The sequence below is a fragment of the Protomyctophum parallelum genome, assembly GCF_964188405.1.
Source record: "Protomyctophum parallelum genome assembly, chromosome: 3".
Lineage (NCBI taxonomy): Eukaryota > Metazoa > Chordata > Actinopteri > Myctophiformes > Myctophidae > Protomyctophum > Protomyctophum parallelum.
In genome coordinates, this window is record NC_139698.1 from 53,508,121 (window position 1) to 53,522,455 (window position 14,335).

General features: G+C 42.0%; 1 protein-coding gene across 2 annotated transcripts in view; it reads right to left on the reverse strand.

Annotated features, from left to right (window-relative positions):
• rspo1 (R-spondin 1) overlaps positions 1-13,997 on the reverse strand; it is a 28,173-nt gene extending 14,176 nt beyond the window's left edge. The window contains exons 1-3 of one of the 2 annotated variants that reach the window (XM_083761654.1): positions 13,689-13,997; positions 7,873-8,715; positions 5,176-5,367 (exon numbers count right to left, since the gene is read on the reverse strand). In XM_083761654.1, the coding sequence (XP_083617780.1) occupies positions 5,176-5,367; positions 7,873-7,969 (289 nt within the window). In that variant the 5' untranslated portion in view covers positions 7,970-8,715; positions 13,689-13,997. The remainder of the gene's footprint in view (positions 1-5,175; positions 5,368-7,872; positions 8,716-13,688) is intronic. The other variant, XM_083761655.1, reaches the window with a different exon arrangement.
• Between the last annotated feature and the right edge of the window lie 338 nt (positions 13,998-14,335).

Below are 14,335 nucleotides of genomic sequence, written 5' to 3' on the forward strand. Positions count from 1 at the left end.
GACAAAAGTGGAAAAAACATGTCCCACACATAAGAGCCTTATTATTGTTAAAAATAAATTAATTTAATAAAAATAAAAGCACTTGCAAAGTTAAATGTAATACAGTTGTGCATTATTATGCCATTAATTTCATTATAATTGTTTTCATATGCCATCTGAATTAGTTAAAAGCAGGCACTGTACCCAAAAACGCCTGTATTTAGCCTGTCCCCAGCAAGTGGTCATAATTTCAAACTGCTAAAAAAGTGTCTAATACTGCCACAATCACATAAATATACATACTAAATTAAAGTAGATTGTCAACAACATAGCAAACAATATACACAATAATTTTAATTTATATTTTCCATTAGATATCTCATATCAAATGTGTGTCCCACGTCTCCCGTCAACTCCGTCAGGTTTTTTTAAAGTCTTAAATTAATCAGAAAATATTGTCGACAGATTTAGACTGAAGACTCCTTTTCCAAGTCCCGTTTGTATTTGTTGCAACAGTGGAGCACCTGGTCTGACAAGCATTCAATTGTTTGATATTTTAAACAAACAATGTTGATATCAGGGTGGTCACAGCTTTTACATGTCAACTCCGTCAGGACATTATTATGATCTTTGTTAAGAATTCCAAAATAATGTTTATTATAAAAGTTTAGGGTTAGGTTTAGCTAACAAATGAAGCAAAAACAAAATGGCTACATTGTACTACAGAGGGTTAAGATGAAAACAAATGACATTTTGTCAACTCCGTCAGACGTCAACTCCGTCAGGTTTTGTGTCTGACGGAGTTGACATGTATCTGACGGAGTTGACAAAAGTGTTCCTAAAACAATAAAATGATAGTTTTTGAATAATGGGACGTATTCTAATTTGGCACACAGTTAGAGCATGCCTTAAGGAACATTTTTGGCTATAGGGCCATCACAGATTTGTCTCGTGGTGACCATGGCAGCCATTTTCCAAAATTGCCGCCACCTGATGTTATTTTACAATAACTCAAGTTCTACACCACCTAGGATCTTGATTCTGGTGACTAAGACTACATTTTCAAGGATGAGGGATACATTGGTACTATTTAGATTTGTCCTGTGACCATGGCAGCCATTGTTTTTCAAAATGGCCGCCACCTGCTGTTATTTTACAATAACTTAAGTTTTAGACCACATAGGATCTTGATTCTGCCGACTAATAATACATTTTAAAAGATGAGGAATACAGTGGTACTATTTAGATTTGTCCTGTGACCATGGCAGCCATTGTTTTTCAAAGTGACCACCAACCTGCTGTTATTTTACCAATAACTTAAGTTTTAGACCACCAAGGATCTTGATTCTGGCGACTAATCATTACATTTTCAAGGATGAACTTTCTCTGGGAGGGGTCAGGGCTTATTTCAGGTGCAGGTTGAGTTGCTACTGACAGGACATTAAAAGGAGGTGGGCTTTTGGCCTTTGACTTGTCTCTTTCAGGTACAGACGCACAGTTTGACTTCACTGGCCACTGCAGTGTGGCGTTGTATCTTGGTGGCCTCCTGCCAGTGTTTCTCCATCCTTCTCATGAGCTCTGTGTTCTGGGGCTCTGTTATAGTCAACTTACATTGTCTTGGCTGGAGATTGCTTTCCTGCAGGGTCCAGCCCAGTCTTGTGCAGATGGCTGCTGGCCCACCTGGAGGCCCCAACCTCACTTGTTTGGTTGGTGTGATTAGGTGGGGTGGTCTTCCCCAATCAGGATGAAGGGTTTGACCCTTTCAAACGGCAGTCTGGCCAAGTGTCTGTATTTAGTTGTGAGGCTAGATACAGGATACGATTGCTCACCCAGCCCCAGGTGACTTGAGGTGAAGGCTCCTTTGATTTGGTAACATTGCTTTGGTTGACATGCTGGGGACACAGAACGACACTGATGCCTTCAGTGACTGCACATCCTGCCTGATAGTCCTGAAGGCAGATCTTCTGTCTTCAGTCTTTCGCTCACTGCTCACTGTTCACCTCAAGCAGGTCTTCAAGGTGTTTGCCTTTGCACAGGCTATATGGCTAGGACTCATGCTTCAACCACTCAGAGAACTCCAACAGGGTGTTGGTTGCTCCTGGGCCGCAGAGCATTGTGCGGCAGAATTCAGCTCTCATCTCTGGTGGCAGCTTGTTGAGGAGTCGTGCAACATGTGAGCCGCATCTAAGTTCTGTGTCTCCCTCTGGGCCTAGGGTAGACACTTGCTATTTTCCGTAACACTAATTGGTGGGGCTGTCCAAACTTGTTGTTTAGGTGTCAATCGGGTCTCTGTTTGTGAAGTCGGGTCTAGGTGGTCTAGAAGATGAGTTATTTAGTCAGGGGATATTAATACAATCTGGTAATAAATTCCTTATCAAGAATGTTCTTCACCAATGTGTTTGGAAGGGTGTCTACTAACATATCCCACATTGCTTTATATTCAACCACCCTAGGGGACCTTTTGACAGCTGCTGAAAGTTGGGGTACCATCAACAACCTATATAAGGCAAAATGTTCATTATGCTTTAAGTAGCATGTGACATGTCAAACCAGGGAGTTTTCATGATTCTGAATGCATTCCAAGCATTGGCTATGCACGAAGAACACTCCTTGGGCTGAAAACGGCACATTTGGGCAAGTGGATATATGGCCGAATTTAGCCCAAGGGGTTTGACCCCTAGTTTGGCCATAGACTCCCTAGTTTTGCCATGGTACCCAACTTTCAGCAGCTGTCAAAAATGCCTCTAGGGTGGTTCAATAGAAACCAATGTGGGATATGTTAGTAGACACCTTTACAAACACATTGGTGAAAAAAATCTTGGTAAGAAATGTATTCACAGATTTGACATTATTCTGATAATAGGCCTATTCCCTGACTAAATTGGTAAAATAATAGCAGGTCCACCATTTTTTTAAATGGCTGCCATTGTCACGGGATAAATCTAAATACATAAAACTGTATTCCTCCTCATTGAAAATGTAGGATTAGTCATCAGAATCAAGATCCTAGGTGGTGTAGAACTTGAGTTATTGGGAAATAACAGAAAGTTGGCGGCCATTTTGAAAAATGTCTACCATGGTCACAGGACAAATCTAAATAGTACCAATGTATCCCACATCCTTGAAAATTTATGATTAGTCACCAGAATCAAGATCCTAGGTGATGTAGAACTTGAGTTATTGTAAGATAACAGCAGGTGGCTGCCATTTTGAAAATGGCTGCCATGGTCACAGGGCCAATATAAATAGTACCACTGTATTCCTCATCCTTGAAAATGTGGGATTAGTCACCAGAATCAAGATCCTAGGTGATCTAGAACCTAAATCAGTTAAACTTGTCAACTCCGTCAGATGTTCGTCAACTCCGTCAGATGTTCGTCCCGTGATGTTTTTGTTAATTTCCAAAGAAATAGAAAATGTGATGTTAAATATTTTGTGCATATGTATTGAAACACCAACTGAAATGATACGTAATGATGATTTTTTTTTTTTTTTACATGGTTTTCATGTTATAATATTGAAAATAGAGGTTGAAATGACGGATTTGAGAAATTGGATATTTCATAATAGTGTGATATTGGAAAAAAACAATATTAAAATAATTGTATTACTTAACTTGATTACTGAAAGCCATTATAAGAGAACTGAGGACTTTATATTATTGTTGAAATTATCAAATTCAATTAAAAGGTATTTTAGTGTGTCTGACGGAGTTGACATGAATCGGGTATTAAGTGCATAAATGTCCCATTTTAGAAAGAAATGTTATGCGAAAAACCTGTTCCTTCTCAATATTGGTAGTTGAGACCTGTGTCTACAAATACATCCATTTGATTTGAATGTATCTTAAAAAAAAAAAAAATCCAGTTTGAAAAAAGTTTTGTCCCTTATCTCAAGAATGGGTGAACTACACAACTAAAGAACATTAAAGTAGCACAAACTGATGAAGTATCTTTTTCAACCAACTGTATTCAATTGATTTAAATTAGACTTTTAAAGAGAATATACAAAAAAAGTCAGGTATATTTGTATATGCTTAAAGCCAATCGAAAGAATAAACAAATAGTGAGCCTGGGCTGGCCTGCACCCTGAACATACTGTAAGAGCCAAATAAATACACAGACATCCTCGCGAAAATAGACAAACAATAGTGCATTAGACATGTTTTTGCAGGGATTTTGTTCCAATCCTGTTTTCTGCCCACATGTAAGGGGAAACAGACCGCAAACTGAGCTGCTGGCATTCATCGTCCAAAAACATGGGGCTAGTGCCACCCGAGCCAACCGGGGAAGTTTGATAAACACTGCGGCCACACGCCTTCCATATTAGAAAAACCCAGCTGCAGCCAACCCTAAAGACTGAAAGTTCTACTGGTTTATCTCTACCTGGTGCGTGTGCGTGTACACGTGTGCGTGTACACGTGTGTGTGTGTGGTGTGTATGTTATGACATTGTTGTTTGGTTTGCCATGTGGCCACTGGCCAGGAGGCAACTAGTTGTACAAACTGTTCTGGTGCGTATGTATGTGCATACATGATTACATGTACAGTAAGTTTAAAAGTAAAGTTCGTCCTGCTGCTATTATTTTCAGTGTCACAGTGAAAGAAAAATAATTAGGGTGTGATACTATTGTCACAATATAACATATGATAATAAGGAGTGAACTATTAAGCTTTAAATGTCAGTGAACCAAATGCAAATTATGTAATATTAATTTAATGTCAGTGAACCAAATGTAGATTTTGTCATATTTATTTTAATTTGCCAGTCATTATTATGGCAGTGTTTTACACAGTTTTGGCTGTGATATCACTCTCGACAGGCTGTAAAATAGGGAGTAACTCTGTCATCCGGCAAAAATAGATACTTATACTATATACTATAGCATCATTGACCACAAGCCCTTTATACTTCATTGTACGGCGAATGGCAAAAATAGCCAATCTACAAGTTCACAAACAAGACGTGAGACGTTGTGATTTGTTTTTGCAAAACTTTCACCTATATTGACATGCCCAAAATAGGGACACCAGGTTGAAAGTGATTAATAAGTCGGCTCCAGTGACCAATATGGACCTCTTTGTGACCTCTTTGTGATCTTATGTGCCCAGTTAGTACCTCAACTTTTCGGGGTCTCAGTGTCCCTCACCATGCACCTGAGTAGGGGGGGGGGTCCAAGAAGACAAGCTCAACTCACGGGTGCATCTATTGGTCTCTGGATTCCTCATGCCAAAGTATCCCACGGGGCAGGAGGCGAGGCACACTCCTATCTGCCGAATGTCGTTGCGCTCCAGGAAGATGAACAGCTTAGGCTTACACTTCACACAGCCATTATACTCAGAGCAGCGATCGCAGCCTTTGGGGCAAGATGGCAGCACCTCTGGGCTAACTGTGGGAAGATAAAGTAAAAGAGACCAAACAGTCATCACCAAACAGCACAGCATGGGGTATCGTCAACGTCTTCAGCCTGAGGTCTTTTCATGGGAAAATGAAACAAAGACAGCTGTCAGTTTCTGTGGTGCCAGTAAAGAACAACATCAGGGCACGTTTCTCATTTTTGCAGGCAGTGTTGGCCATAAACCTGACAGCGCTTTATCACCCCAACTAGCAGGGGTTAATGTTTGCAGCTTAATCTAACCAGGGGCCGTGCCAAACCTCTTTGTTTGAACAGTTACTCACTGTTTACTTGAAACTGCTCACCAGAGATCCTCAACAGATTTCCAGTTGGAGAAACCTGAGTGTTTGGAACTGACAGTCCGCCAAGGTTCATTCAAAATCAGGCACTGATATCACACAGCAACCATATGGCCACTAGCGTCAATCAGAAAATAATGATTCTGGGAATGCCCAGTAACAAGGGGGGGGGGGGGTGCGTAACACCAATGTAATTATGTGCACAACCTCCCTGTGCTTCTGTACGGCGCTGCAGCTCAGCAGTGGCAAGACTTTTCAGTATTAATGTATAAAGCTGAATAGAGCAACTCACTGACCCTTCACTAACTCTAGACACACCACAGCCGCACTTACACTTAACCACCATGTAAGAACCATACTTTATATCCCAATTGCCTCATCTTCCAGAAAAGCAACGATATTGTACGCATAGCCAGTAATCTAAGTTATTGCCGGGGAAAAGCATGTCAAAGTGCACATCCTGTTTCTAGGGGCCATTCGGTGCCGAAACTGCAGTCATCAGAGTTGATTTACAGTCCTGTGCGGTATCGTCTCTAAATATATACACACTCACACGGCAACACATACATCCATCTGTCTACATCAGATAAGTTGAACGGTTGAAGCGTTAGAAAAGGGTTCCCCCGCAAATCGATTACACCATATCTGAGTCATGGTACTCTCAGATGCAGGGGGAGCAGCTACAGACGTGTCTTATCGCTTCGCTAATAATGATAATAGTCATAATGATCCATACGTATAATATTTAACCACCAGTAGGGAGGGGTGTTAGGCTATGAATTTGGAAAATGTGGCGTTGCAAACAATCTCTGACCCTTTGCCTGTTCAGAAGAGAGAGAGTTCATGCGGTCTGGAGTACGAGGAGGAGCAGAGAAATACTCTCTAGAGAGAAGATGGTCTCGGTTTGATGCATTCCATCGTTAGAACATGGGCAAACACAGCTTTGCAGAAGTCTGGTACAGCAGAGGACTGGTCAAGCAAATGTGCAGACAAGTGGTTAGCAAAGCAGTCAAGGACAGTTAAAGAAAACAATTGTTTACAATCTTCATATTTAATTTACTGTAGATCTTTGGTTTCAAAACTGTAGGCACTGTACATGAAAGGTGTAAAATTCAGACTCAAGTTATGAGACAAAAGTATCTGCCCACACTGCAATGGCACAAGACAAGCCATAAACAATATCAAATAGGGACTTTTCCATCCCCTGAATATTTCATGCTTAATTTATACTTGACGCCTGCTGAAAATAGACAATTTACAAACTCACTCGGCTATTTTTGGCACGGGACACCATCGTGTGATGCTTTAGAGAATCATTCCAGAGCTATTTTTGGCACAGGACACCATCGTGTGATGCTTTAGAGAATCATTCCTGAGCATAACTAATTGGACTTTAACATACAAGTAACGTCTCACTAATAAAAACCCATGCTGCCCAACCCATGCTGCCCATTGCCATGTTTGCGGTTGGCACAGGCCTACATGTACATCTGTTGCTGTGACCAATCGCGGTTCAATATAAATTCCGCTTCATTGAGCTGGCATTCCCTGAAAGCTTCTTGTGTGCCGAGAAGCAATTGCCTCGAAACCTGACAATAACACCCAATTCACCCCAGGTCTCTGACGCCAGAGGTAGCAAGCAAGTCAACACTTTCTATGGGTGCATAAAGCCAGAACACAAGGTCTGGTTTCTGAAACTCACCAGACAGGTAGCCTATACTCATGCCACAAACTTCCCCCAGAGAGCGACCGACGCAGAGAAAGCCATGGTTCCAGAAGGTGAATTCATTGAAAACCTCACTATAAACAATCTTAATACCCATAAAAGCTTAACATAAACCGAGAAAGGTATAATCATAAAAAAGAGGAAGAAAGGCGAGCTGTTTGGGGTGAGCAACTTAAAGTGGAGCATATACCACCAAATAAACAAAGATTATGAGAAAACAAACAAGAAGTAATCTTACTCTGCCTGCCAAGACATCCACAACCGTGAAAAAGGCCACAGAAAAACGAAGGCGGAAGAGTCAGAAAATCAGAAAAGAGAGAGGGGGAGAATTGTATTTGTTGAGAGAACGATTTTAACCATATGAGCTGCTAGTGTCCCTACTCTGGGAATGGCAAAATAGACGAAAATTGGGCGAAAATAGCTATTTTCAGTATTTATAACAAAACATAACAGTTTAATTGGTTAAGTACTCACTCCGTCTCTGTCTTCTGGCCTTGGGGAGCTTGACAACATCACTGTGACCCATGGAGCTGAGGAAGACCAACGTCAGCGCTGCCAGTCCCAGCTGCATAGTCCCTGCTGCCGTCCCGGCCGCGCGGGGTTCCCCCCCCAAGCAGCCAGCCGGACCACGCAGGGGGAACCCCGCCCCCCTCCCCCTTCCGCTCTGACAGGTAGACCCCTTGTCCCTTTTTTCCTAGCGCTGGTGCCGAGGACCACCGGCCACTATACAGTTCCCTTTGGGTGGCTTTCTTGTCTTCCTTGGTCTACGCTTATTTTTGTTGTTTCCTCTCCTTCCTCCGTGTCCCTCTCCTGTCCTCTCCTCTACTGACTGGCACTGCGTCCGCAGCTCCGTTGTGCGGAGGGCGATGCCGCCGCGGCTGCGAGTCCCGACAGGTCCGGGGCGCGACAAGCCATCGTCGCCTCTGGTGAGTTTGTTGCAGCAGCAGCCGAGGGAAAGAAGCTGGGGAGATGCGGGAGGGGAAGGGGGAGGCTATTGTTTGGTCTGAAGTAGTGTGGACTGGGGTTGCATGGATGATGAACAGAGCAGTGGTGGTGGAGGAGGAGAGGAGAGGAGAAGAACTGAGGGTTCAACCCATGAAGCTAGTGGCGGGCTGGCAGGGGAGCAGGCAGCCTGTCGTTGGTGAGGACGCCGGGGAGAGTTTGGTCTGAGTGAGAGACTGAGCTCAGGAGCATGTGTCTTATTAAAGATGCTCTGAGGGAGGGTCACGAGGGGGGGAGCAGACAGGGGAAAGCCTGACGGAGATAGGTTCTGGGCTCCTATGCGTGACAACGCATCTGATCTGCCTCTGCCAGGACCTGCCGGGGAGAGATGGAGGGAGGAAACACGCACACACACACACCACACGCACACGCACACACACACACACACGCACGCACACACACACACACAGGCAACAGAGTTGAGAGAGAAGGGTGTGTGGGGGAGGTGGAGTGGTTGGGAAGTAATGGGGTGAGAAAAACAATGAAACATGAACTCTAAACGCTATGCCATTAAATCAGCATGACAAAAGGATATCTTGGCGTAAACTGCACGTTTTCTGACAGCTATGACATGATATCAATACCAGTTATTGAAACCTGCAGAGAGTTGAATTCTTATAGACCCTGTCATAGGGGAAATCACTGCAACTAGATTACACCATGTTGAATAATACTAATGGAGTAAGATAGAATGTACTCCGTCCACAGAAGACTGTCAGTTTGAAGAACAGGACCCTTGACTGATCCTCTCAAAACAACAGCCACAGCACAAGGAAACAAAAAGCCACAAATGTTCTTACAGTAGGCAATGCAGGCATCTCTCCAAGCAGTATTCAAACTACAGAGTGATAGAATAAGCATGTTTATTCTATTCCTATATACAAGATGAAAGTGTTGTATACCAAACTCTCTCTGGGAAATGCAAAACACACTTGGACTAGAGGACCTCGTCATATTTGGTGCCGAGATCTCTTCAGATAGTGTCAAACTCTGCCTATATTTACAGCTCTTGTGTGAAGAGGACACACAGAACATGTTGGGATCGCAGCAACGGGGGGTCCTCCCTCGTAGCTTGATAAAGAAAAACAGGGCCATATTTGGCCGTTGAGATGGTTGTGGCCCTGAATCATGCAAAGGACAATGCCATTTGGTACATCGAAACATTCCAAGATACAACACTGTGTTCTTTATTAAAACGAATGAACAAAAAGGGCTAATCTCATGAGATCTCACCATGCAAGTCTTTTTATAAGCTGCTCTGCCAAAGGAATTGAATTGACCTTTAACCCATTCTGACCTGAGATCAGATTCATACGAGGTTTCCACTGGACACCCACTGGTCTGATTAACCCATTCTGACCTGAGATCAGATTCTAAAAAATGTCAGTCGTTCTTCGATTTTTCAAAAAATAGCAGACCTACAAGCTCATATCGCGCCACTCGGTGGCGCGATATGAGCTTGTAGATCTGCTATTTTTAAATAGCTAAAGCACGACATGATGCCGACACCAAAATGGGTGCCCGGTCAGAATGGGTTAAACTTGAAGTAATTCATTTTGAGAATCAAAGAACAAGATCATTATGGTAGCTGTCAACCATAAACTCAAAAACTGTAATAGATGACAAAAGAGCCTGATATTATCTCACTAGTGTGGTGATATTGTCCAGGAACCCTCTCATTCTCTAAATGGGTGTCAACGTTAAAATGTGTGCAGAGGGATTTGTACACGACAATTTGTCTTACTATTGAGAAATGTAAAAAATGTGCGATGTGGGATGCTATTAATTACAATCACTCGTCCATCATCCCTAATATGAGCATACTGAAGTATGTCTGTCTCTGAGGGGAAGCTCTCAGAGCGAAGAGGCTGCTAAACAGTGGCTTTGTTCTGTAGCCCATCCATGTGGAACTAGTCAAAAGGCTGGAGTACACACACACACACACACACACACACACACACACACACACACACACACACACACACACACACTGTTCCTGAATACCTCCACTTCCAAGGGTTGAGGTAAAGTTCCTCAGATCCAAGTTTCTCTGAGAATGAACCAAATGGGAGACACGGTTTCTTTTTTACACCTACACACTGCCCCGCAATTCAGCCGCCTCTCCTAATTTGGGAAGCACCACAGACTTTTTTCCCCCACCTAACTGGAAGTTTGTTTGCCTCGTGGAGCTTAACGAGAAAAGAATTTCTATGACACCTCTCGTTTAATGTCATATTTACTAAAAAAGAGCCAAAACCGTCAAGCGGCCTGTCGTTTGCTGCACCTGTTTGTTCGCTGACAGAGTGATGCTTGGCAAGAGGGACATGCTATGGCTGTGGACCAGTCAGAAGAACACAATATTTCTGGGGCTGAGTAACTCAGGATATGTGTCAGAGCCTCTTTCATAATCTAGCACTCCCACGAGACTGTGCAGTGCAACCTGCCAAAGGGCCCACCTCGGCCCTTCCATATCTGCTCTGTCATAGCATGGAGAAAGGAGACATGAACAGGCTGTGAATTACCAGGGAATACGCAGGCCATAGTAGAGCCTGCTGGTCGATATACTCTCTGCCCCCCGTCATATGTTTCATTATTTAACGATGCTAAAGATACCTATCTTTTGGCCAGGCTACATCATGCGTGGTCATCTTACGGAGCCACCATGGGAACACTGTGGCAACACCGTGGCACCTTTATGTGTTTTGAAAGATCTCTGTCTCTGCTCCCTCATCCATTAAAACAGCCACATGCACTGTGTCCCTTTCCTCACCATTGGCCCCATTCAGCTAAAGTCAATGAAAACCAAGCCGGGCTCATCAAATAGTCAGGAGATTAAATTGCCTGCTTTGTAAGTCCTAAGTTTGATCTATCAATTATTCAAGCGCTGAAAGGGAGCTCCCACACTGGGAATTTGTTGAACCTGAGAAGGTGCCACCTAGAGTCACACAACCTGCCGATGAACTTTTTCCCTTCAAGTAGTGAACGTATTGGGTTGCTCACACAGATTCCTGCAACTAAAATATATAAATAAATAAATAAACAAACTCATGCACAAGTGCAAGTACACAGCAAAATTCTGAGACCCTCATAGTTAAATCAATTTATCAGTTAAGTCACTGCGTGCGTGACACCAGTAAACGAACAATAAATGCAAGCACTGACAAAGCGAACCGTTCCATCATTTCAAGCACCCAAAATGCAGAGTTCTTGATTTTGTCCCCTCCCCACCTCCAAAAGAAAATAAAGTGCCAAAAAGCGGGGAGCCTGCTACTACTTGTGGCTTTGTGCTCCAAATCTCTAAATCCCAATTTATTTCAATGAAATGACTGTGGCTCCTGCAGCATGGATGGACACATCAAAGTCCACAACTAATAACTCTATTGGATTTATTTCCATTTCTTACACACCCTTATCTCTACATAAAAGCCGCAAGATGTTTTGCCGCTAGCCGGACCTACCCGAAGAGATAATGTGGGGAAAAAAGGGAAGAGGACGGCGAGAAGGAGGAAGAAACAGGGCATGCTAACCACATTAAATCTGGCATCCTTATTTGGGGCATCTCAAAAATAACCCACGGCTATATAATGCTTGTATCACACAGCAGAAATAGCAGATCTACATGTTTGTACTACTTTTAGATAGATCGATGGGCTATTTTCACCATGTGGTGCCATTATACGGTCAAGTATATAAATCAGGCATATAAGTGGTTATAAGTGGAATCGGTTCTTCATCCATCTCCTGCTCGTACTCGGCCACATACTTGGCCTGGCTGAGCATCCTATCAACACCCTGTAATCTAAACCAGAGGGTGGCAGGTAGATACCCTGGCTGACTGTGCACAGTACAGACGTGTGCAGAGAAACACCTTGCTGGTTTTCTGGACCATGATGCGGGCAGTGGTGGACAAAGTACCAACTCAACCCCATGCACTACTACTACTACTACTACTACGACTACAGTAGAGTCAAAGTATAGATATTACTCAACTACAAGTAAAAGTTGCTCTTTATTCAAAAGTAGTAATGCTTTTCAAAATACTTTTGTATTCAAAAGTACAAATTCCATTTTCTTACTTTTCTTTCTTTATCCAATTCATCTGTCATCACATTTTCCCAAATAATTCAAAGATTTTCCGAAATATAGTAATAACAGTGAACATAGCGGATCTACAAGCTCACAATGTGTAACATCGTGTAATTCACGTTGCGTTATTATATTTAAAATAAGTGGTAAATAATTAATAATGTAACTTTTCCCTTCGTAGAAATGTATACTGGAATCGAAAGTAGCCTACAATATTTGTATTGGAGTGAAAGTCACACAAGTATCCAAAATGCTGTAGTATAGTCAAATACTCAAGGAAAGTATACAGATACTAAAAAATATATATATATTAAATATTATTTTACACCAGTGGTGTGCTGCTGAGCATACATGCATGATGCATGCATGCACAGCATGCTAACTTAGAGCTGTACTCTGTGTGGGGGATCCAGCATCAAGTGGAGACATCCACCTGTCCTCTTGCCAGCAGCATTCTGTATGTCTCCTCATGATATTCTACATTTGTTCATCCATCTCCCTGTTCATACGCCTATAACTCTAAAAAAACGGACAGATATAGTTAAGTGACAAGTCTGCATTGAAAGAGAGAAATGACAGACAGATAGATAGATAGATAGATAGATAGATAGATAGATAGATAGATAGATAGATAGATAGATAGATAGATAGATAGATAGATAGATAGATAGATAGATAGATAGATAGATAGATAGTGTGCAGACTAGTGTAAACTGAAAGTAAGGAAAGAATGAAGGTTCACTCCCTCTCCAGCTCAGCATATAAACTGTCAAAATTGCCACCACTCATCATGGATGTGCCAAAATAAATGAACCATTTACTTGTACTCAGTTCTCTAAATATTGGCTAAGAATGAACATTTTACTGAAAGCTACACTGTAGAAGATAAACATGTGTCAAAGTGTCATATGCAATCTTTAAACAGGGGTAAAAACAAAATGCTATGAATTTGAATTTGCAACTGTGCTGCATTGGTATCTATACATGGAAAGGAATAGCCTATTGATAATATATAATTCATTATAATAATAAATAGCCTATAATAATAATAATAATCATAATAATAATAATAGAAAAAGGTGTATCTGCATATTTATAACAAAGTAATTGAGGACATCACACTGTCACATATGGTTAATTAATATAGTATTTTTTCTATTATGGGAATCCATGCGATATATTAATTTGAAGAGGTAACCCACCTGCGCTGAGAGATCCTTCAATAGCACCTTCCAGTGAGTGGTCGGAGCATAATTTCCTTTTTTATAAGAGAAAATCCGTAACTTGTTTGGTTATTCAAATAACTCCTCCTACATGATACCTCCATTTGAGCTGGGAAAGACGTGCATTTTTTACATTGCATGGACAAATGATGTTTCACGTAATTTATCACAATCAAAATCGCCCACTCAGACCTGGGACTAGCCAGCTCACAAAAAAACGCGCAGTGAATTTCAAAATAACTAATTAATAAAAAATAAAATAAACGTATTCCGAATAAGTTTTAAATGTAGTTATGTTGTTGTTTTTTTTTTGTCAGAGTTCTTTTCTTAGTGACGGACGCTCCCTCTCTTGCAAGTTGCTTTTTCCCACATGAATCCACTTGAGCGTCAAGTCACAAAGACGTGATATTTGCATCCTACCATTGGCGCTTGTCCCAAAGCTTGGCCCCACCCCTCACATTCTCACTGAGAGATAGATGAAAAACCTGCGCTGGATCTGGAAATGTAAACAATCACTCAACTCATTGAGAAAATGACTCCGTGAATCGTGTTTTGGACACCTGTCAATGTCCTGTCCTGATTCTTAATAAGGTAGGCTGCTAGCCTCGGGTCAATTTGTGTGTGTG